The sequence below is a fragment of the Bubalus bubalis genome, chromosome 1, assembly GCF_019923935.1.
Source record: "Bubalus bubalis isolate 160015118507 breed Murrah chromosome 1, NDDB_SH_1, whole genome shotgun sequence".
Classification (NCBI taxonomy): Eukaryota; Metazoa; Chordata; class Mammalia; order Artiodactyla; family Bovidae; genus Bubalus; species Bubalus bubalis.
The window spans coordinates 142,226,803-142,252,754 of NC_059157.1; the positions used below are offsets into that span (position 1 = coordinate 142,226,803).

The following is a 25,952-nucleotide window of genomic DNA, read 5'->3' on the forward strand; positions in this document are numbered from 1 at the left end:
ATCACCAGTCCTCATCATAAGTACAAGCTTTCCTTTTATATTTTGAAACACATAAAGGAATTCTTTTTTTTCTCTTTCCTTTATTTCTATCACTACAGAAATTTGTAAAAATATATTTATCTATTCCCCATTTTTTGGTAAAATATATGCCTTTAAACCTTTATCAAAGTATAGTTGTGGTACAATATAAGCTCTATAGGTTAAGTCTAGTGATTCACAATTTTAAAGGTTATAGTCCACTTATAGTTAATATAAAATATTGGCTATATTCCTATGTTGCACACTATATCCTTGTAGCTTATTTTGTACCTAATAGTTTGTACCTCTGAGTCTCCTACCCTATTATTACCCCTTCCCCTTCCCCTCTCCCACTGGTAGTCACTAGCTTGTTCTAGATACACTGCATGATACCACTTATATTTAGAATCTAAGAAGTACAACAAATTACTGAATATAACAAAAAAGAGAAAAAAAGCAGACTCACAAAAAGGAATTCTTATACTTTTAAGAATACTTTGTAAGCGGACAGATTTCATACTTCCTAGTTGCTCTTACTATCAAGTTACAATGTGCAGATTATAAAGTGGTGTCAACATCACAACAAATCTAAAAAAAGTTGTTGATGAAAAACCTGTGAAGGAGAAGGTGTGAGGTTGTTTAGCGCAGCTCACGGCAACACTGTCGAGTGGTTTTCAGCAGTGAAGTAAAGAACTGCCTGGAACTGAAGCATTCTCCAAGATCAATTTTCAATGGGATTAGCAGGAAAATGCCTTTCCTTAGCAAACGGATTCTTTCCACTATTTACTTGCAATACACAAGTGTTTAGTATTTGTGAAATAGCAACGTAGTTAAAAAAAGTTTCTTGAAATCATGTCTTTCATGGGTAATCTGGGTGTCTACAAACATTCACGGGTTAAATCTGAGATGACATGCAATTGTCGATATAGAAATTTCCACAACTAAAGACTAGAGAATTTCTTTCATTTTGTTTTAATTGAATCCGTATTTAAATGACTAAAAATCAGCCCTGGTTTTATTTTCAGCTAAAGGTATCATGCACAGGTGGAAAATTGCCTAGACAGCATGAAATATGACATGACTGGCCTCTTGCTGGTTATATCCCCAGTCCCCAGCACATAGTGGGTCCTAATTTGTGTTGACTAAATATGGAAGATCTAACACCCTAAAGTTTCTAAAGAAGGCAAAGCAGTTCTATGACAGCTTGCCAGACTCCCAGATAACTATGTGAGATTTCCTTCAAAAGAGCAATTCAAATGTTGAATTTGAATAGTTCTGTAAAATCCACACACACACGATGAGCACCTGGAACCTCTTGGTAACTGGCTTGTAATGAACACACTGCCTCCTTCAGAGGGTGAAAGTGCTGGTAACTTTGACCTTCATTACAGCAAGAGACTGGCCTCTGGTGGTGGTGAAGCAGATGGAATCACCCGTCTGCGACAGAACGCGGCTACCTCCCCTTTCCACGTCAGACCTCACTACTTGGGAGAGAATGTTAATTTTTATTTCAATCATAGGAAATATCCCCTACCTAAAAGGGTGACATACACATCAACATTTTTTTCGTTTTAAACCTAAGCCAATTTTTCTGGAATGAATTAATTCATTTATTCCTTACAATAAAACTTTTCCATTACAATATTGTAATTACTCTCTAATCAAAAATAAAAATTAAAAAAAAATTCTCCAAATCCTGTCGAATCAGCATAGTGCTAGACACATTACATAGCCTTCAAATAAAATTTGAAATATGAAATGAAATAAAATTTTAAACCTAAAGACGGTAAGAATAATGTAGTAAAATATCCTCTTTAACACAGATTCAGATTTCTTCTTTAAAATATTGTTTCAAATTGAGTAAACTTTCAAATGATTCACAAGTGCAAACATTTTCTTAAATTTAAATATCTGATTGTTAAGTAAAAATCAAGTCGAGAAAGTATTTTTTCTGTAAAAAAGATTATAAAATGTGAGTTAGAATTAGGTTTCTGTACTTAACTGTCTTTACATGATTTTTCCTCCTAAATATATCATAAATAACATAAAAAGTCATCAAGTAAAACCACCCATGTTGCAGATAGTTTACATGATGGAAGGTTTAAACCTGGTTACATGGCACTACTTCTAGAAACCCAGCAACACTTCACTTTTGCAGGAAAATCAAAGCATCGAATTAAGGATTTTGCTAGAGCCTTTCAATGGGCTCTTTTTTCCCCTCCCCCACAGGGTTCTTTCTTACAAAATTAGAATTTGCTTCGGACTTGCTAAACTGTCAGTGGAAACTTGAGCTAAATCTCTCTCAAGTCTAGTGAATACGTCTAGCATGGGGTTTAACTTTTATAGCCCGTAAAAGATCATATGAAACAGCCGCTTTATTCTTAGAAAACCTGTAATTCCATTTTCTTCAGTAAAAATAGTAATTGGAGTACAAATATATGTTAATGCCAGTAAGGCACAGATTGCTATGTAAAGGTGAACTGCACTGTCACATTTCAAGCAAAAAATCATCTCAAATTCTGAGCTGGATCCATCTTAATTATAAATTTCAGAGATGAACTGTTAAAAAATCTAAGCAGAAGCATCTGACAATTTTCTCTCCCATTTTCACGTAACTTTCAATTCATATTTCTGAGCACAAAAGCCAAAAATCATCTTATATATGAATACTCTCTTTCTCTCTCTATATATAGTATTTATGTATATATTGTGTGCATATATATACATATTAGAGATAAATATCTAAGTTATGTATATTTGATTTCATAAAGCTTTTTGGAATCTACCATAAACCTAAAAAAAATGTCAAGTAAAAATTCATACAAGTTTTACTGGTAAAGCTGATAACCTATCATGGCCACATAATATTTTACTGCATTTATTTGGCTTTTATCACTGTACTTTTTTTGTGATGACAACCGTCTTTCTTAGTATGTCTGGTCTCTATCTCAAATGTCAAGGGAAGAAATTCTGTTTATTAGCCTTATTTAGCACCAAGGCTATGGTTTTCCAGTGGTCATGTATGGAATGTGAGAGTTGGACTGTGAAGAAGGCTGAGCGCCGAAGAATTGATGCTTTTGAACTGTGGTGTTGGAGGAGACTCTTGAGAGTACCTTGGACTGCAAGGAGATCCAACCAGTCCATTCTGAAAGAGATCAGCCCTGGCATTTCTTTGGAAGGAATGATGCTAAAGCTGAAACTCCAGTACTTTGGCCACCTCATGCTAAGAGTTGACTCATTGGAAAAGACTCTGATGCTGGGAGGTATTGGGGGCAGGAGGAGAAGGGGATGACAGAGGATGAGACGGCTGGATGGCATCACTGACTCGATGGACGTGAGTCTGAGTGAACTCCGCAAGTTGGTGATGGACAGGGAGGCCTGGAGTGCTGCAATTCATGGGGTTGCAAAGAGTCAGACACGACTGAGCGACTGATCTGATCTGATAGGGAATGGTAACCCACTCCAGTAATGTCTGGAGAACTCCTTGGACAGAGGAGCCTAGTGGGTTACAGTCCACGAGTCAGACATGACTGAGCAACTAACACGTTTTTTACATAGCAAATTCCAGAACATTCTGGAACAATGAACTTTGGAAATAAACTACTCAGACTATATGCGTCTTAACTGATTCCTTAAGCCCTAGAGGAGAGGAAGGTAAATCTATGAAGGGAAACCACCAATTATACCAATGACTCCCCGTTGGGTGCTGTCCAGAAACCAACCTGTTGAAGACTGGAGACTGATTTTACCTTTCACGGAGAAACCAGTTGCCCTATCAATTATTTGCTCAAATGCAAAATTTCCTGAAAGCTTCAAACTCCTGTTTGGACTCTGTTTTGGTATTTGACTAACACAAAGAAAACAACCAAATTTATGGTTTGGTATAGGGGATATTTGGGGCTTTCCAGGTGGCTCAGACCGTAAGGAATCTGCCTGCAGTGCCAGAGAGGAGGGTTCAATTCCTTGGTCAGGAAGATCCCCTGGAAGAAGGCATGGCAACCCGCTCCAGTATTCTTGCATGGAGAATCCCATGGACAGAAGAGCCTGGTGGGCTAGTCCACGGGGTCACAAAAAGTCAGACACGACTGAGCAACTGAACACGCATGCACGCATAGGGGATATTACGATAAAATAATAGAAAAGACACAGCAGATCAGTCTTTGGTGGTTTTAATATACCAGCTCTAGCTATTTCATAAGTCAATAAAAAAGAAAAGCACTTTGAATTTCATTCTCCTTGTAAAAGAAAAGAAAGGTTAAGTAATGTTGAAGAGGTTTGAAGTGTGAGACGCCAGGCTCATGCTTGTTTATAGAAGAACACGAGCTACAGCTGAGAAAGGAGAAGTTCTGGAACTCTAGAATAGATCACTGTAGAACATACTGTTCTGTTTAAATTTAGTTTTAAATTCAGTTTTAAAACTAGTTAAAATGCTCTCTCTTCAGCTGATTTTTTACTAATTTGTTTTCCAACATAAGAGATGCATAGACGGGTGAGTTTAAAAATACACTGAACAATATTTTATGAGTAAATGTCTACAATATGGCATGAGAACTACCAGAATGCTGCTCTAAGTACAGCAAAATTCCAAACCCTAAAATTTTCATTTTTCTTCTTGAACCAATTTTGAATACACCTTTGTTCTTACACAAAACTCTGATACACTACATAGTAAACATGCTCCAATCCTGATGAGTATTAAACATTTTATTTAAAGATTTTAAAGTAATTTAAAAAAAGGTACACAAATACAGATTACATTAGACCAAGGCAGTATTCTACATGACAAAAATCAAAACAAAAAAAATTATTTTAAGTAAATGTACAGGTACTAAACAAGCATAATACCTGAAATCCTTTTCAGGCTCAGGCTGCATACACAGAAAATGATTCGACCACATACATGCTTATGTAAAATAAATTTTTTCTTAGAACACCAAAATTCCAACCATTCTGTCAACTGTCTTAGTCCCCTGGTGAGTATCTGAGACAACTTCTATGTAATATAAAAAGAACTGTCATGGCACATAAGGACTACAAAAAAACAAAATACAGTTAAAAACATATTTGTAATGCAATTCAGTATAAAATATACACAGTAAATCTTATTTTAAAAAAAATTAAAAAAAAAAAAGGCCACCCTGAATAACGGTTAAAACCTCATCACAGAAAAATGTCTCATCATTTGTAACATTGATAGAAAACTGATAAATTTTTTTAGGAGATATCTAACTTGAAGTCAATTATTGAAAATTTATTTGAAATTGTAGATAAGATAGTAACTATCTAACCCTTCTCAAAATGTTTTATCATGAATACTCTTTCTAATATGTAACTAAGGACAAAATAAAAGTAACTAAAAAAACAAACCTGCTTCTCAAACTGAGGTCCCGAGACCCAATAGAATTCTAAGGTGGGTCCAACAATGTGCTTTTTATAACAAACTTACTAGGTGATTATTCCACATTCTAAAATTTGAGAACAAATGTCCTAAGGAAAATAGTACCATTTAAAAGCAAGATCATAAAGTATTTTCTGATATGTCAAAAATTTTTATAAATTTATGATTTGAAGTAAATACTGTTTTTTGTCCTAAAACAAGTTTCAGGTCTTAAGAGAAACATATATACTTCTTAAATAAACATGTGAACTATATAAACATTTCCTTTGAGGTTTCACTGCTTTCAGACTTATTCAAAGAAAAGAGAGTAGTACATGGACAGAAACTTTGGAAAAATTACATTTCAAATGAAATGTAGCAATCCCGTCAAAAAAGAGACAATTTATTAAATGCCTACATATACTAAGTCATTTTAAATTTAAGACTAGATACCTTTCCTAAAAGTTACATTTTACTAAGATTGGACATTTATAAGTAATTTAAATGATCATGCTTATTTTTTAAGTCCCTTTTCATAAAAAAATATTTAAAAATAAACAACAGGACACTATCATTGGCATCACTTTAAATAATAATTGTTAAGCACTAATATTAAAAATAATCTGAAGAACTCTGCCCCTGATATGTATTCTACTCTGATTACATGTATTAGCTACTTCACTAAAACTCACTTAAGCAGTTGGAACTGTGATGAGTGTGGATGTGTGTGCACATCCTGAACATTTATTCATGTTTATTCTTTTTTTCCTGAAGTTCATTGAAGGCTCCAAAACAGGATATGAAAGTATGGTTTGGGGAAAAAACAAGCATGGTTAAGACACTATTTGGAAGATAAATTATTTTCCTTTATACTGAATTACAAGGAAAAAATAGTATACATTCTGTGTCCACTGGATAATGGAGTGTTCTTACAAGTTTTTGGTAACAAGCTAGTGCTTCTTTATTATTTAGATCAAATCACAAAAAGAGACTGTGGGATTTACTTTCCAATAAAAAATAAATATTACCATTGCACTTTTTTTTTTTAAGTGTTTTTAATTTTTTTTTTTTTTTTTTAATATACTGAGAAGTGTTCCACTTAACAGAAGTCTGGGTTCTCTGAACTACATTTATTAACATTCCAGTTACAGTTCCCACTGCAGGGACCAACTCAGAAGCTAACCCCTCACTATAAAAGAAATCACTTGAATCAGTTTTTCAAAGCCAGCCAGCTAATAATTTGGAATCTGGTTCTTAATAAAATGTGTCCATTCTCTTCCTCAGAAGACTCTGTATTCCTCAATTCTAAGCAACCAACATCTTGTATTATTAATAATTGTTGCCTTAAAAATCAATAAATTAATCTTCTAAGGCAATGACAGAATTTGCAGCTGAATTTTTAAACATGAATAACTCAGAAAGTAACAGGTAATATAACAAGTTGTATTTTGAATTACTCTTTTATTCCAAAATTAAATACTTAAGTGACCTCATGAATATGACAAAAATCATAGGAGGTTTATGATATAACCCCACCATGTCCCTTAATGCAACAGAAACTCTTTTTAGTATTTCCTTTGCACAAAAAAGACAACTTTATTATTCATCAGTAGGTTGCTGGATTACCAGTGTAACTAAATTTTGACAGGATTGTCTGGAAAGTAGTTTCATTTTTTTCGTAGTTAAACTGAGATGTAACCATTGACTTTTACAGCCAACAACAGAAGGTACTGAGTGTTTTTTCTGTAGGTGAAAAATATAAAATGGTTCATTGCATCGGACTGGTAACAAGTTTATCCATGCATTAAATGGCAACACAAGCAAAATGCACAGTCGAGCAGGGATGATCAGACGCATTCTTCTGCAGACATCAAGAGAGGATTAATGTACTCAAAACCTTCAAATTCAGACTGATCGATCTTCCTCACAATGTCACTGTTGAAAGAAAAATAATGTTCACCATTAAGATTTGTTCGATTTTTTTTTTTACTTAAATGGTAAAATAAGATTAAAAATTAAAAATAAGGCTAATTTATAAATTATGGGGGGAAAATCTACAAGTTTTTAGATTAACCCCCAAACATTTTCTAGAAGAATCAGCAGTACTGAAAATCAGAAAAGACTTATAATCCCATGAGCAAGTTTGGAACCAAAAGGTAGTCCAAAACTGAAGACTGGGAATAAAAAAGGCACAAATAGTCACAATCTTAGGTAATCTTAATTTCTGACCTAAACAACATTCTTGCCTGGAAAATCCCATGGATGGAGGAGCCTGGTAGGCTGCAGTCCATGGGGTCGCTAAGAGTCGGGCACAACTGAACGACTTCACTTCCACTTTTCACTTTCATTCATTGGAGAAGGAAATGGCAACCCACTTCATATTCTTGCCTGGAGAATCCCAGGGACAGAAGAGCCTGGTGGGCTGCCGTCTATGGGGTCGCACAGAGTGGGACACAACTGAAGCGACTTAGCAGCAGCAAACAACATCATAATTATAGGTGAACACCCAGGGCTGAATCAGCATGCAGTTTAGTGGACTGTATAGGCCATGGGGTCGCAAAGGGTCAGACACGATCGAGCGACTTTCACTTCAACAACCAGATGGAACATAGTGAAAAGAAAGCCCAGAAGTTAACCAAAACGAAAAAACTGGAGGAAGTACCCTGAAAGATCCAGAGGGCCACCACAGGGAGGCAGTGGGTCACAGGGAGCAGAGAGGCTGGCATTCTGCTACACTGGGCTTCTAGTTAAGTATACAAGACTATTACCATCAAATATTTTAGTACTTAAACGCACCTATCATACTGCAGAGAACAAAGTTACACAGGATATGGCCCCTTCCTTCAAGAGGGAAGGTACTTCATATAACAAAACAGTACCTGCTGAGTCTCCTACACGACAAGCTAAGCCCTGTTCTAACCGCTGCTGCTGCTGCTGCTGCTGCTGCTAAGTTGCTTCAGTCGTGTCCAACTCTGTGCGACCCCATGGACTGCAGCCTACCAGGCTCCTCCGTCCATGGGATTTTCCAGGCAAGAGCACTGGAGTGGGGTGCCATTGCCTTCTCCGGCTCTAACCACTGCTGCTGCTAAGTCAGTTGTGTCTGACTCTGTGATCCCGTAGACGGCAGCCCACCAGGCTCCCCTGTCCCTGGGATTCTCCAAGCAAGAACACTGGAGTGGACTGCCATTGCCTTCTCCAGGCTCTAACCACAGTTCTAAAGAAAAAGGTGACTTCTACTTGGCAAAATCAAGAAAGGCAGCATCATTCCACAAACACTAACTGAATGGAATTATGAGAGACTATGGTAAGTCTGGGGAAAGGTCAGTAATTTATTAGAGTTGGAGCACAGGAATAGAAGGCAGAGGATGCTGGAAGGAAGGTAATGGCTAGCTCAAAGAAGCCAGTGATGTTAACACTAAAGAGGTCCATCTTGATCTATCAAAGGTCTGATTACATCTGAGGGAGCTCTGAAAGATGGGGAAGATTTCAACAGGTGAAAAGGATGAGGAATAGAGAGGAAATGTTAACAGCATGCTATCAGGGAATGGTGGGTAACTGAGCCTGATGAAAACACGGCGCTTATGTTATGGTGAGAGATATGGCTAGAAAGTCATGCTCGAGCAGATGATGGGAGACTAGTTACTCACCAAGGGGACAGATTTTACCTGCTAGGCAAGGTAGGAGTTTACTGAAGGAAACTGATTAAAGGAGTTGGTACTTTGTATGTACTGAATGGGTTGCAAAGAAGGAGCCAATTAGAAATGACATAAGTGATGAAGTAAAGGAAAAAGAGATAAGAACTTGGCAGCTGAAGGTATTATACAGTTTGGTAAGGAAAAGTTGGAGTCAACAACCACTGACTCAGATAATTGAATCTGAATAAAGGAATACATGGTGGTACAATGAGCAGAAAAGGGTAAATAAAAACAAGGACCTGATTGTGAACAATTTACACTTCAGATGTTTGAGGTGCTTGTCTGACAAACTAGGAGAGATGTTTGAACTATTAAGGGGAAATGAAGCTCAGGGGAGATAAGAGGGCGGTGGCTCAGAGCTTTAGAAACCGTTGTTCATTTATTCTTTACAGCAACCTTGGGAAGTAGGTGATATGAATAGACACAGACTCAGAGAAGTTATGTAACCCAGACCCAGGGTACCCTGTTGGTAAGAGGTGGTGAGGGGATTCAAATTTCCATCTTTTGATTAAATCCAGTGCTCCTTCTAATACACACTGCTGTGAGAAATGACAAAAGACACTATGCTAAGTACTACACATTCAAAAACAATCAAGGCTTACTGCCTACTAGTGTCTTTAGTCAACAATTATTTGCCAATTTAGCTGGGCGGCATTTAATAGCTGGTTTCCATGCTACGGGGCTGGCTGAAATCTCCAAGGAATAAACTGCATGTTGCAAAGAGAAGGCAGTCATGAATAGAATCATGGAGCATCCTAGTCTCAAGGGGACAGGGTAAATAAGATGACAAGTGGTTAAGGAGATAATGCAGAACCAGGATGGACAGCACCAACTAAAGCAGGCCATCAGTGTCGGATGCTTTACAGACATCGGAGGAGACGGGGCAGATCAAAAAGTGCTTTAAAATCTAGAAATTAAGAAGCCAATTCAACCTTTAAAAGCTTAAAGAGCAGGTTCAATTGTAAGAGATTAAAGTGCTGGCAGCAAGAAAGTGTCAGACAGTCAATGTTGATTACTTTGAAGGAATTTATTAGAGACAGTGCTTATTTATTTTTCTTTTACCATAAGCATCTATTAAGTATTTCTGAAAAAGCTTGAAGATGAAAAGAAGATGAGAGAAAAATGTGGTGGCTCAAAGAAGTGGGGAAAATTACCATATTTGAGCATATTTATAAGCAGAGAGAAGAAGCTGGAAAAGAGAAATTAAGGAAGGTGAAGGAATGGGGATAACTGACACAATGAATCCTGGAGGAAATGAAGGAAACAGATTGAGCAAAGTGGGAGGCTACCCCATGCATAAGAGGGACACCCTTCCAAGAAGCAGGAAGCAGCAAAAGTTTGGGACGAGTTAGAGAGCAATTCTGAGACGCACGGCGGTCTGGCGATGGCTGGAAATGGAGCAAGCTCACAGCAGGGAGGTCTCAACCCTGGCAGGCCACTCAAGGCAAGGTTAATCCACTTAGACTGATGGAGGCAGGGGGAGCACTGAAGGCTTCTAAAATGTAGAGAGAGTTTGGAACAGCTGCGGTGAGGAATGTGATGAGAACTAACCAGATGTTAAAGTAAAATGACTGCCAAGCAGAAAGGGCTTCCATGACATGACAGAATGAATCGGTTAACGACAGCTGAAGGATCAAATATCCCCAAGTTATTCTAAGCCATATCTTTCCAAGATACAAACACAAAAAGTATGTCAGATCACTGCTGCCTGGATCTGACACACTGATGTAATCTTTTTAAAAAGTAATTTGGTAATATATATCAAGAGCTTTAAAAACTTCAAACCCTTTGACCTAATTCCCCCTCTAGGAATCTATCTAAAGGTAATACTCAGGAACTCAGACCAAGATGGTCACTATCACAGTGGGAAGCAGTGCAGTGCAAAGAGCACAGGCCTTAGTCAGACTTGGGTGTGGATCCTGGCTCTGTCAACTCACAGCTGCATAACCTTGCTTAACCTCTCTGAGCCTCGGTTTCCTCGCCTGTAAAATGAAGAGGACGACGACGAGGTTTGTAAGACTGCTGTTGAGAATTAGAGACAATACATGTCAGCAAAGGAGAAAATGACAAGTACTGTTTTTGTAACTGTATAATTCAAATGTCCTGTAACTGGATGATTAGATAAAATCAGATAATCTGATCATGGAACACTGTGTAGTTATTAAAATATGGGACTATCAAAGCACTTTAAAAATATTTCAGTCTACAGAAATACTTACTCATCATCAGGAGTGAGCTGGACAGGTTCATTAGTAAACTGAGAATCAAAGTTGTCCAAACCAAATTCCCCAGAAATATTTGGTTTAAACGGAGGTACCACCTGCTTTTGCTCCATCTAGAAGAGACATAATGGGTGACAGCTCAAGCCCACATTCTTAGAAAAATTCCACCTCTGTGCGTCTCCTCTGTCCTCAGGTATTTCCCAGTCTTATTAAAGTGAGTCCCTGGGCCTGGTTCTACAATATTCATATGATGGAAATAATTGACAAATCTGAACATTGATGCAGGCCCCAATACTACTACAACCTGCTCCATTAAATTCATATTCTAAGCTTTCACAGTTTTAAATGCTTTTTAAAAAGCACTTAGAATTTTGTTGTTTTCTGTCATTTAAAGTGATTTTAAAACAACAAAATTCTGTAAAGCAATTATCCTTCAATTAAAAAATAAATTTTTAAAAAAGCACTTTAAAGAGTGGTTTTAAGTTATGTAAGCTCTGATACACTGATTTTTCAATATTCTTTTACATTAATAAATTTTGGCCCAAGAAAATAATGAAAACTAATATTGGAAGGACTGATGCTGAAGCTCCAATACTTAGGCCACCTGATGCCAAGAGCTGACTCATTGCAAAAGACTCTGATGCTGGGAAAGATTGAGGGCAAGAGAAGGGGACAACAGAGGATGAAATGATTGGGTGGCATCACCAACTCAATGGACATGAGTTTGAGCAAACTTTGGGAGACAGTGAAGGACAGGGAAGACTGGTGTGTTGCATTCCATGGGGTCACAAAGAGTCGGACAGGACTTAGCAACTGAACAACAATATATAAAATAATCAAAATGTACATACCATATCCCAATCAACATTTCGGAAGAATGGGTGTCCCTGAATATCAGCAAATCCTGTTTGTGGATGACAACCCAATCGTTCCTTTGGGTCCTATGGTGGAAATGTTTCAAGAGCTGGGTGAATACTCTGCTTCAGAATAAATCACCTTTGTGATCTGTGTTTTGTGTCTGTTATATGATACCTTTATATCTGAAATCAGAATGGTCTACCTTTCATTTCTAGAAAATATAACACTAGATAATCAAAGGAGTATCTGACGCTTGTGACAAGCAAGATTTCCTCACAGCGCCTCTCCAGCTATCCTTGTAACTCACGTGCAGAGATGTCACCACACCTTGCTAAAGAAAAATGGGAAGAAGACAAAGAGAGCAGCAGAAGTATTTGGGCAACACCCAACTCTTTCTTTGACACGGGCTGGAGTGATACTCAAAACACACAAACCCTCGAACTTCACCAGTTTGTTTTTAGCTCAATTTAAAAGCCCTGTGTCCAATTATAGCAACAACCATAATTTGTGTACAACAACGATACAACCATTATCTGAATCACTGGACTGAGAAGCAGCCTGCAAATTATACAACTATTGTGAATGAGAACATGTTCCCAAAGCAAAAGGCATTCTGCTTTGCATACTGACACTTCTCACCTTCATTTTTCACTGTGTTTAAAACTAAGGTTTCCAGTTTAAATCTTTCCTCACATAAAATACTCATTTAAAACAAGCTTGAATTTATTTTATTAAAACTCATTATCTTATTTACCTCAGAAAATAAACACACATCAACCTACTTTCTAACCTACCATTTATTTTTAAACAAGATTTTTAAAGTAAGAGGATGGAAAACCGGTTGGTGGTGTGGAAAGAAACCTACACATTTGGTGTTAGAGCGTTATGAATAAAAATAATTCAGAGTCGTAATTTTAGATCCTAAAACTTTTCTAGGGACTTCCCCGGTGGTCCAGTGCCTAAGACTCTGTGCTCCCAATGGAGGGGTCCTGGGATCAATCCCTGGTCAGGGAACTAAGAGCCTATATACTGTAACTAAGACCCAGTGCAAGCAAATAAAATAAAGATATTAAAAAAAAAAAATCTTCTAGCCTATCAACTGCAACAAACAATGACAGAATGGTGTTTAGACTTTTTAAAGAGACAACATTTCAGCATTTTATTTTTTCTGAATAATTTCTAATTATAGGGTTGTGATAAGAGAATTTGCAGAGAACACTACTGTACCAAGTGCTCAATAAGTTAAAACATTCTATAATAATAATCTAAAGGAAACTGAAAAAATAGAGATGGAGGTACAATTGAGGCTATCCCCAAAGATGCAGTTCTTCTCTAATTGAGCACGTGGTGTTTTCTGTTTACATTAAAAACACCACACGCATGAGCCCACACACTCTGGAGCCTATGCTCCATAAGAGCAGCTCTGAGTGCCACAATCAGACACGAGTCCATGCACCACAGTGAAGACCCAGCGCAGCCAAAAAACAAAACAAAACAAACACCACACGTGATACAAAGCTAGGGGTAAACGATACTGGCAGAACGGAAAGGATGACGCATCTCAGGATCTCATTCTGCCAAGGCACCCTTTGGTGAAGAGACAAGTTCCAGATCTAATGGAAAAATTATACACTTTGATGTTTTGGAATTTTATGTCGCCTGAAACTCTCCTTACCAGTGCCATTTGTATAGGGATAAATCACTAACGATTTTATATACAATTTATACCTTGTTGAGGAAACTCTTCAGGACACTTGCAGCTTTTACAGATAAAGAACGCGGTATGCGAATTTGTTTTTCCAAAATAACTAGAAAGATAAAATTTACAGCATTATTATAATTAACTTTTACAGGGTTTTCATCTTTATATTTCTACTATAAGATATTTAAGGCATTCCAGCAGAAAACAACAGACATTACAAACACTATCTAAGCATCTTGTGTACCTTCCCAGTCCTAGTCCTTTCCTTCCTACTCAGAGCCTCTACTCTGAACAGTTTTGATCACTACATGCGTAGGTTCTATTCTTTGACTACCTTACTGTGTCTGTTGCCTTATCTGTAAAATTGGAATAAAAAGAATACCTGATTCATAGGGGTGTTGCTGTTGTTTTCTATTTAGTTGCTAAGTCGTGTCCAACTTTTTTGAAACCCCATAGACTGCAGCCAGGCTCCTCTGTCCATGGGATTATTCAGGCAAGAATACTGGAGTGGGTTGCCATGCCCTCCTCCAGGGGGTCTTCCTGACCCAGGGATGGAACCTGCATCTCCTGCATTGGCAGGCAGATTCTTTACCACTGAGCCACCAAGGAAGCCCTCATAGGAGAGTTATAAGGTTTCAACAGGTTAGTGTCTGTAAAATGTGTGGCATGTATTACTATATTTGATTGTATTAGACTTTGCCAAATTATTTTCCAAAGTTGTCATGTCAGTTTTCACTCCATCCACCAGAGTTCCAGTTGCTTCATATCCTCACCAGCACTGTTATTAACCCTTACTCACACTGGTGTTGTCAGACTTTAAAATTTTTGCCAAATGTGTAGGTATGTGATGGAAGCCCATTAATTTTTAATGTGCACACCCCTGACTAAGGAGGTTAAAAGTGTTTCCAGATTTTTCACAGAAAGCTAGATTTCCTATTACATGAAATATCTATTCATTTTCTGTAATGGCCTTAGTCATTAAATGTAGAATTTCATGGCAATTTTTGCACTTCTTTGGATGGTGTGTTCGGGGTCCTTGTGCTTGTCTGCTTGTTTCTTTTCTGTTCAGTTCTTTGTATTTCCAACTGCGGAGCTTTTTCCTTGACCTTTTGATCCTTTTTATCTCCTTAGTACTCTGCTTTTTCCCATTATTGCTCTTGGATTTATGCATTCAGCATTGTGGTCCAGGTGAAAAGACTGCCCTCTCCGGCCACACAATTCCTTCCTCCAACCTCTGTGATGTACAATCTGAAGTCACCTCCTTATCGTTCTTGAGTATGAGAAGGTAACTGGCAATTGGGACCAAAAACTAAGCAATAGGAACGATAGATCAAAACAGCAAAAACAAACTCATGTGTTTAGGGGTATATTTTCCAGATTATTCTTCCTCTTTCTTACTAGAAAGTAATAACTATAGCTGTCTTCATTCATGCCTTAGGATGAGTTATTCACAGAGACTGTAAAATACTACAAATTACCTTGAAAAAGATAATCCTCTGTGTTTTGATCAGGGTTATCCGAGCTCCCAACAATATCAAATGGAGACCTTCCTGCCATCATCTCAAACATGAGTACTCCAAGAGCCCACCAGTCGACACTGAAACCTTCAAAATGAAATTTTAAAGCAATAAATTATCCATTCCACATTCTAAAATGTCAGTAATTTGAGATTAATTTTATTATATAATTAAAAAAATAAACATAATGAAAAAGTAAACTTGAAATGCATTATCATGATCATGGCAGGCATTGAGGATTACAAGAACATTTCACTTATCAAAGAAGGGAGGTAACTAAACGATAACTTTAAAAAATAAAATATAGAAAATGAAACACGAGTTTCTCTTCCCAAATATGTTTGTTGGTTACACTAAGCTGCAGAGACCAATATGTCTATGCCAAGTTATACAATTATCCTGTACACTCTGTCCCATCAAATATGTTTATAATTACAGACTCAAGAGCCTGCCTCTAATACTTTGTTTTGAGGACATAATTAAATTATATTTGAAATAACCTTTCGTGGTGTGAAACTTGATCTTCTGCTACCTGATTAAAGATCCTGAAAGGACTTTGGAACCAGATTATAAACAGCTATCAGAATAGCCATCCTTCTTTACAACTGCTGAAATCAAAGGGCCAGAACCCAAAGGGCCAAATGTTTTCTTATGAAGGGCCAGAACCCAAAGGGCCAAATGTTCTCTTAGGATAAACACAACCTCTGGTTTCTGACAAGCAGGGAATCTTTCCTCCATCTTTCAGATTCCTGGGGGAAATACCCCAGGAAATCTGAACAATCTTACAGAAGTTTATGATTCTGAAATTACATGGTTGATTAAATCCCAACTCTGCCACTTTCCTGCTACATGACCTTGGGCAAGTTATTTAATTTTTTTGTCTACCAGTTTCCTTGTTTGTAAAATGTCAATTAATTGTGCTTATCTCATAGGATTATTAAAAGGATTAGATTAACTTAGTTAATATATGCAAACTGCTTAGCATAGTGCCAGTACTCTTAAGTGCTTGCCATATTCAAATTGGCATCCCCAAATACTATCAAAGTCCCACTGTTTCTGATTTCAGAATTTGGAGTTTTTAGTAGGTTTTAAGATGATCAAGAAAGTTTATGTTAATAAGCTCAGTACTGAAATACTCTAGTATACTATAATGCAATTGGTATCACATCTAACCACCCTTCCATCACATGGCCAAAATACCACCAAATTATTACCATAATCTTCTCCTCTTAAGATTTCAGGAGCGATGTAATTAGGAGTACCACAGAAAGTGCTAGTTGTATCTCCTGGCCGTAATCCTTCCTTTTATTTAAAAAAAAAAAAAAGGAAGAAAATAATAAGATGCAATATTTGTTTTAAATTAACCTCTTTTATTTCATTTTCATATAAGGTTAGCCTCTATAGGTAGTATATTGAGCTTAAATAAAATATCACTAGCACAGCTGCTTTTATTATTAAAACCACAGGTTGCTACTAAATACCTTAAAGAAAACTTGACCTCATTAGATATGGTAGAATTCAATTAAGATGAAAACGGCATTTAAAATAATTTATATTCAAGTAAAATTATAATATAAAAATGTAAATTACATGAGTCAAAGGAAGCATATTTTATGAAGAAAAGCTTTTAAATCCCACTTCCTAACACAACCATGAAGCATTATGTTGTTTCCCTTCTGGTCATTTCTCCTAAGTCACATATTTATTGGTTTTGTATTTTAATAGCTACAGGGTAGAGGAAATTAAGGTAGAACACACTAACGTGTACAAATAGAACAACTACACAACAACAAATGGAACAATCACCAAGAAGCTAAAAGAAACGAGTATGCAGCTAACAATACAGCCTCAAAATGCAACTAGTAAAAATGGGCAAAATAATTAAGAGGATTTCAGAGTCCCTGCCATCGTCTGAATGTTGATGTGCCCCCGACACTCAACCTATGTGACAGCACTGGGAGGTGGGGCCTCTGGGGAGGTGATTCGGTCATGAGGTTGGAGCCCCATGATGGGCTTCATGTTCTTATAAGAGAAAGAGAGCTAGCTCTCTGTCTGTCTCCTCACCATGTGAGGATACAATGCGAAGATAGTCATCTGCAAACCAGGAAGGGTACCTTCAGACACCAAATCTTCCAGAACCTTGATCGTGGACTTCTGTCTCCAGAACCATAAGAAATAAATGTTTGTTGTTTAAGCCACCTAACCTATGGTACCCTGTTATAGCAGCCCAGACTGATAGTACAATCCCCAATCATGACAGGTGATTTTTAAAACATCTATATAAAAAAAAAAAAAAAGAAAGAAAGATTATACAGACAAAAAATTAGTAAGCAGAGGGAGATCTGAACAAAAGCTAAAGTTTAAAATATGTATAGTATATACACATATAGAATATATATATATGTGTGTGTGTGCGTGTGTGTGTGGGAAAAGGAGGGAGACAGAGACTTCTTGCATGCAAAATAGAGATTGCTAAGCTGCTAAGTCACTTCAGTCGTGTCCGACTCTGTGCGATCCCGTAGACGGCAGCCCACCAGGCTCCCCTGTCCCTGGGATTCTCCAGGCAAGAACACTAGAGTGGGTTGCCATTTCCTTCTCCAATGCATGAAAGTGAAAAGTGAAAGTGAAGTTGCTCAGTCGAGTCCGACTCTTAGCGACTCCATGGACTGCAGCCTAACAGGCTCCTCCATCCATGGGATTTTCCAGGCAAGAGTACTGGAATGGGGTGCCAATTACATATGCTTTTTAAAGTACATTTGGGATACTGACCAAATACAAGGCATAAAGGCAATTTCAACATATTTCAAAGCACCATTATCATTCAGACTATTCTCTGATTAAAAGAAAATTAAATAAGAAATCAACAATAGAAAGACAATCTACCCAAACAGCCAAAACAATTTTGAGAAAAAAGAACAAAGCTAGGGGAATCATGTTACCTGACTTCAGATTATACTACAAAGCTAACGTAATGAACAGTGTGGTACTGGCTCAAAAACAGGCATATAAATCAATGGAACAGAAATAGAAAGTCCAGAAATAAACCAAGCATTTATGGTTAATTATTCTATGACAAAGGAAAGAATATGCAATGGAGAAAAGATAGTTTCTTCAATTAGTGGTTTTGGGAAAACTGGACAGCTGTATGTAAAAGAATAAAACTAGAACATTTTATCCTACCATACACAAAAATAAAATAAAAACAGATTAAAGACCTAAATTTTAAGACTAGAAACCACAAAACTCCCAAAAGAAAACACAGGCAGAACATGCTTTGCTATATACTGTACCAATATGTATATTTTTTTATCTGTCTCCTAAGCCAAAGAAAACAAAAGCAAAAATAAACAAATGGGACCTAATCAAACTTAAAGGTTTTGCACAGAAAGGAAACCATTTATAAAATACTACTACTGCTGCTGCTGCTAAGTCCCTTCAGTCGTGTCCGACTCTGTGCGACCCCATAGACGGCAGCTCACCAGGCTCCCCCGTCCCTGGGATTCTCCTACTCAGCCACAAAAATGAATGCGATTTTGCCATAAACAACAACATGTATGGACTTGGAAGCTTCTATGTTTAGTGAAATAAGTCAGACAGAGAAACAAATACTGTATGCTATCACTTATATGTGGAATTTTTAAAATAAAACTAATGAATATAATAAAACAACAAAACAGACTCATAGATACAGAGAGTAAGCGAGTGGCTACCAGTGGTGTGAGTGAAGTAGCAAAGTAGAGGTAGGGGATTAAGGGGTACAAACTACCATGTATAAAATAAATAAACTACAAGGATACATTGTACAGCACAGGGGATACAGTCCACATTTTATAACTATAAATGGAGTACAATCTGTAAAAACTGTGAATCACAATGTACAGTTAAAATATATAATACTGTAAATCAACCACATCTCAATTAAAATGAAAAACAATAAAAGGCTAAATACAAACTGAATAATACTAAATATACAATTAAACATCTGCTTTGTTTTTACTTTGTAAGTATGTAATTTCCCATGTAATTACAGATTTCCTATTATTAATAACTACAAAATTCAACTCAACATATGTACCTAGAATTTAACCATTTCCCTATTGTTAAATTACATGGTACAAAATTCCAAACAAAAAGAGGGAGAAAATACAGACTCAAAATCAAGTCTTCTTCCCATTCTTGTCTGACATATCCAGTTTCAGCTTCTTAGAGACAACCACTGTTATATGAGGTTCTTATGAATTCCTGCAGAGATATTCCTGGTATGGGGTATGTATTTTTCTTCAGATTTTATACTATTATATATAATATGAATATAAATATCTAGAAGAAATACTTAGTAATATATATTGTGACTGCAAGGGTTTTTTATGATCCCTAACAGGGGTATATATGTTATTTTTATATATAGGCATACCATGGAGATACTGCAGTTTGGTTTCAGATCCCAACAATAAAGTAGATATCACAATAAATTGAGTCACATGAATATTTTTGATTTTCCAGTACACGTAAAAATTATGCGTACACTACACTGTAATCCATTAAATGTGCAACAGCATCATGTCTGAAAACAAAATGCATACCTTAATTAAAAGATACTTTAAACACAATATTGTAAATCAAATATATTTCAATAAAATTTTTTTAAAAACTTCATTGCTAAAAAATGTTAACCATCATCTGACAACACAGGGTTGCCATAACCTTCAATCTGTAAAAAACACAGTATCTGTGCAGCACAGTAAAACAAGGCATGCCCTACAAAGAAATATGAATGGGATTTAAGATGTTTTGTATTAATGGCAATGGCTTGACATACAGTGATGGTTTATGACATGCACTTGCAGGGTAAGAGTCAGAGGCAAGGGATGTAGTCTGTTAACCTGTAAAAGAGCTGTACTAAATCATTCAGCTTTGGACTGGATATCTGAATATACGTCTATCAGCCAAATTACTTACAGCATAAAACAGATATTATTATGAAATCCCCCTGCTGATAAAAAATAGTTGGAGGCACATCAATTTATAAAATAGCTAAAGTTTTCCGTCAATAAAAAAATCAATATTCATAAAATATTTCAAACTCTGAAGATGTTAACTGTAGTTTTCATATGCCTCCAGTCATCACTATTCTCTGCATTCCTTATATAAAAGCATCTAGTGAGAAACTGAAGAAATTAAATTAAATAAACCTAAAGAAAGCATTTCTAGAAAAACTATGGAAAAAATCTTAGTGTTTTAGATTTCTCAAAGAATAATTATAAAGATGAGAAATTCATCTAATATTTGCCTAAGGTCAGACTTTAGGCAAGTTTAAATACTGACTCTTAAGTCATAACATAGGAACATTACAATTTCCAGGGGACTTTTTTCCCACAAGCTTTAATATTGAGTGTAAATGTATTAGGTTGGAAAAGAGACAAAGTACTGTTGGTAAGGTCTCTGAACACAAGTTCAAATTCTGGGATCGCTTCCTACTAATAACATTAAACAACTCCTGGAGAAGGAGGCAGAAAAGGAGGTAAGTGGAACAACCAATTTGAAGAATTACTGAAAAAAAAAAAAAAAACCTCTAGAAGATTTATCAAACATCTTGATTAATTGATTGAGGATCTCTGAAAAGAATGAGAGTATGTAACAAACCAGTATTATTTCTCATTAAGAGTAAGAAAAGATCAAGTAATAAGTTTTCTTTAATATCTTCTAGGCAAAACAGGATGCTCAAGTTTCTTTGAATAAAAGAGTCAGGCTGGGATTTCCCTGGGTAGTCCAGTGGTTAAAAATCCACCTGCCAATGTAGGGCACACAGGTTCAATCCCTGGTCTGGGAGGATTCTACATGCCACTGGGCAACTGAGCCCCTGCAACACAATTACCCAGCCCAGGCGCCTAGAGCCTGTGCTCCAGAAGAGAAACCACTGCAATGAGAACCCCGAGCACTGCAACTGGAGAGTAGCTCCCCCTCACCGCAACTACAGAAAGCCTGCGTGCAGCAACAAAGACCCAGTGCAGCCAAAAATAGATATTAAAAAATTTATTAAAAAAAAAAAAGAAGCAGGCCCTAGAGGCACTTCCCTTAGGTGAATGGGGAAAAGCAGTTAACACATTCACATTCACAGGCTTGCTACCACATTTACCGTGTGAGGAAAATTCTGTCTAGGTTATTTTGACAAGGAGAGTAGTCCCCTACACATTTTCTGAAAAAAGACTGGACCTTTAAATGAAACACTGTTACAAAATGAATAAAACACGCAGAAATAAAGGACATGTCCTGAGAATAACTAAAATTCGTAAGTTTGCTCTATTGTACTTTATGTCAGATATTTAAATATGAAAAAATGTTAGATTCCCTGGGAAAATCTTGAGTGCATTATAAAGAGTCACAATCAAAAGGCAAAAACTTGGAAGATGATATGCAAGCTGTTGTGCTAAAGTCTGGGATTGCAGATAGTCTTTACCTACAGATTTTATTTAATAGTAGCACGACTTTCAAGATAAAAAAATACAGACAATAAAAAGAAATGAACTTTTACAGCACATGTAACTTCATAGAAAATGTGGAATTTCATAAATGGATAGGAGATCAGTACAACTGTCTCTGTTTAGGATACTTTTTGCCATTTTAGCACAAAGTAGCAACTATTTCCCCAGTTTTGACTGTAAAATTATTTGACCAAAACAATTTCCTGAGCTGTTGAGATCTTCTCAATAACTAGAAACTTCCCTCACCTTACACATGCCATAGTCAGTGAGTTTAATGTGTCCTTCAGAGTCCAGCAACACGTTGTCCAATTTCAAATCTCTATAAATTATCCCTCGTTCATGAAGATAATTTAATGCTAGACTGATTTCTGCAGAGTAAAATCTAAAATAAAATGAAAAATTAACTCATTTGATTCAAGTTTTTAAATCGTGGTAAGTTTCTAGAGGAAGGTATTTAAATCCTACTTCCATCTGCAAACCAGAACATCAAAATCATGTCAAAAGATTTTTTTCCTCCCAATGTTTTTAGGAATAATACCAAAACACAAATTGAGGCGCCACTTTAAAATAGCTGAGCCCCAAACACAATTATAAAAGTTCCAGTCTAAATTAAACCCATACTTTTCATAAAGTTTAATTTGAAAGTCTCAAACAGGGATTCCTAATCTGGGTCCTTGGATGGACTTCAGAATGTCCACACTCCTACAACTGGATACAAAGTTGTATGGATATCTTTTATAGTTTCCACAGTTTTCATCACTTCTCTAAGGGACAAATGACCTTCCAAAAGGCTAAGAACCACTGATTGGTCAAAAATGGAAAGAATACTGAAAGCTGACCACTCAAATAATAAAACCCACACCAAAATTCTAAAAAATGAGTTAAATTATTCTATAACAGGAAGACATTTTCAGAACTGCCACCAACTCAATGGTGATAGGAAAATTTTTGACCTGAATAAAGCTGCTTTGGTGAGTATTATGGTGATCATGTTTGGAGATGTGTAATACACACCTTCTAGCTACGTAATTCTAAAAACAAGGAACTTGAGCCCTTATCCTGTATCTGGTTCCTACAAAAGCAAAGATGGTTTAAAACCAGAATGGGCACTTTAATAAAATAAAAACTAGGCTACATTCCCTTAGTCCAACGGAACAAACAAGGAACAAATACTGGCTATATCCACAATTCAAAATATCATCTGTGGCTTTGCTATGAAGGGTGACCATTTGTCAAAGCTGAAATAAATAATGAACATACAGTAAATTAAACAACAAGATAGATTAATACACTTTACACCTTCCTATAAAATTGAAGGTTATTAACTCTTTTTGATAAGAAATATCAATGAATAGCAAGATTTCCACTAAATAAGTTATTTTTTTAAAATGAGTCTCCAACCTTTGTTAAATACACATGCAAACTCACTTGCTTCCTTTTGGCATTACTCTCGTGAAGTGCAGAAGGGTAGAATTATTTCTAATTATGAGTAAAAAACAAAACAAAATACGGCACTGACGGATTAAACTTCTTATCCAAGGCCATGATCCTTCCCCACCAAAGTCCTAGAGAAACTATTTACTATCTTGTATAATAATATCAAATTAAGGGCACTAAACAAATGATATTTAATACTCTTTTCTCTTATTAATCAACATATATGGAATCAAAGGGGGGAATGCCAAAGGCAGAATACTTCAGAAACTATAACTATGGAAGAACAGTCAGAATTACATCATAGTTAAGAGGAATTGTTTCATTACGCTCAAGTATATATGAACAATAACCTTTATTCTATTTTTTATTTCATTTTATTGTCTGTGCTGTGAGGCATGCCGGAGGGATCTTAGTTCCCTGAGAGGGACTGAACCCATGTCCCCAGCATTGAGGGCACAGAGTCTTAACCACTGGACCACCAGGGAAGTCCCAACAATCATCTTCTAACAAAAAACTGTCAGAGATCACTGCATACATAATAAGATTAATATGTATTTATAAATTCATTAATTATTTCAGTGGCTGATACTGAATAGACAAAATATTTGAAAATAATTGAGCTTAGTAGACTAAAGGTTTCCCCTTGAATACTGTTTATACCTCTCAACTGCTTATAATTATATTATTAAATATGTAATATATAATGCTATATATGTAATATTACAATATAAATTAACTTTTAGCTCAGCCTCTACATGACTTACAGAGAATTAGTTGGAATCAAAATAAATGATTTATCTACTGTTTTGAACCACCGACATACAAAAAGTCCCAGAACTACTCCTACCAAAATCCAACACACAGAAACAATAAACACAAAACTTACCTGGCATGCTCTTCAGGAAGTTTTCTTTGTCGTTGCATATGAAACATTAAATCTCCTCCATTAACATACTCTATAACAAAGAACAATCTAAAACACAGGAGAGAACACATGAAACCAAGACCCAAAATAGGGCTGTGTCACTTCTGCAGTTTAAACACTAGAGACCAGTCACAGTTCAGAGAGCCTTCTACAAGATAAACCCGTAACAAACATTCCAGGAATTTGGTGGAAACAAAGGGTGACTGGAGGAGAAATCACAGAAGATACAAGAAAGCAAACCAAAGATAATAATTCTGTAACTTGCTACTTTCATTCTCAAGTAGTACCACTTGCGATCCTGAACTCTCACTCCCACCCCAATTTTAGAATGTGCCATGTAAGTCATTTCCAATTGTCATTTAAAGTGAAAGAAGTTAGGATTTACCACCTAATTAAACTCTAGGAAATTTTAAGTCCTAAAACTAGAATTTTGGCGATATTTAAAAGGTTGGATATCTACTTTCTCCTGCCATAATTCTGACTTTTTTTTGGTGTAAAGCAATTTCCTCGGAGAAGGCGATGGCACCCCACTCCAGTACTCTTGCTTAGAAAATCCCATGGACGGAGGAGCCTGGTAGGCTGCAGTCCATGGGGTCGCGAAGAGTCGGACAGGACTGAGCGACTTCACTTTTGCTTTTCACTTTTATGCATTGGAGGAGATGGCAACCCACTCCAGTGTTCTTGCCTGGAGAATCCCAGGGACGGCGGAGCCTGGTGGGCTGCCATCTATGGGGTCACACACAGTCAGACACGACTGAAGCGACTTAGCAGCAGCAGCAGGTAATTTCCTAATGCTGATCCAACAGGAGTTGCAGGCAATTATAAACACAGTACTGTTGTGTTTCCAGGTGATTTCCACTTCAGGAATTACTGTAAAAAGGGTTCTTACTGTATAATATACCAAAATGTTCTTATTGTGTCAAACCCAGGAATCATTCCATTATCTTTCAACCTTACCTGCTTTCTGTCTGAAAGCAAGAATGCAGCCCAACAAGAAAAGGATGATTGGATGCCTGTTCAAAAACATGTTTCTCTGTCTGTACCCAGTCAATATCCTATTTTAAAATATGAAAGAAATTTATGTCAAACTAGAATGACAGTATCAAAACTATGACAAATTTGTTCTTAGTAATTCTATTACCATAAATGCAATTACTAATTAGGCTAAACATCAAAAGCATTGATAATCATGAAATAATAATTTATATACAAAGAGAAACTACTACCCAGCAAATCTTTCAATATTATTAAAGAGTCTAGCAAACTTTTACAAAGCTCAAGTACTTTCCCTTGATAATAATATGGTTTGATGTTTATTTTTTTTTAAACCTAATAATCATCAGACTACTTTAAATATATATTTTAAGCAGTCTGAAGCATGTATTTAGAAAAGCAGACTAAAACAATAAGGCACAAACATTGACATCTTTTCTGATATCATACGCTTAAGCCAATGTAATAGTTTAGAGGTAATAAAACATCATTGTGCTTACCTCATCATCATTGACAAGCTCTTTTTTCACAACTTTCATTGCATAAATACGATCTGTTTTTTTTAATCGTACCAACAGTACTTTAGCATAACTTCCTCTTCCTATTACTCGGAGCAAATCAAAATCCTGAAGACCTAAACTGGAAGAAGCTTTGCCACTTTCCCTGGTGTTCATTGCCTGTTGAGAACATTTATATCAAAGAGCTATACCTGAAGTATTTTGCATA

At 36.4% G+C, this 25,952-nt stretch overlaps 1 protein-coding gene across 2 annotated transcripts in view; it reads right to left on the reverse strand.

Annotated features, from left to right (window-relative positions):
- Positions 1–4,707: 4,707 nt before the first annotated feature.
- The window catches only part of PRKCI (protein kinase C iota), a 71,306-nt gene continuing 50,061 nt past the window's right edge, over positions 4,708–25,952 (reverse strand). For both annotated transcript variants that reach the window (XM_006057466.4, XM_006057465.4), the window contains 10 exons: positions 25,727–25,903; positions 25,191–25,288; positions 24,195–24,281; positions 22,118–22,253; positions 16,604–16,691; positions 15,351–15,476; positions 13,899–13,978; positions 12,164–12,253; positions 11,310–11,425; positions 4,708–7,330 (listed from right to left, as the gene is read on the reverse strand). In XM_006057466.4, coding sequence (XP_006057528.1) covers positions 7,243–7,330; positions 11,310–11,425; positions 12,164–12,253; positions 13,899–13,978; positions 15,351–15,476; positions 16,604–16,691; positions 22,118–22,253; positions 24,195–24,281; positions 25,191–25,288; positions 25,727–25,903 — 1,086 coding nt within the window. In that variant the 3' untranslated portion in view covers positions 4,708–7,242. The remainder of the gene's footprint in view (positions 7,331–11,309; positions 11,426–12,163; positions 12,254–13,898; positions 13,979–15,350; positions 15,477–16,603; positions 16,692–22,117; positions 22,254–24,194; positions 24,282–25,190; positions 25,289–25,726; positions 25,904–25,952) is intronic.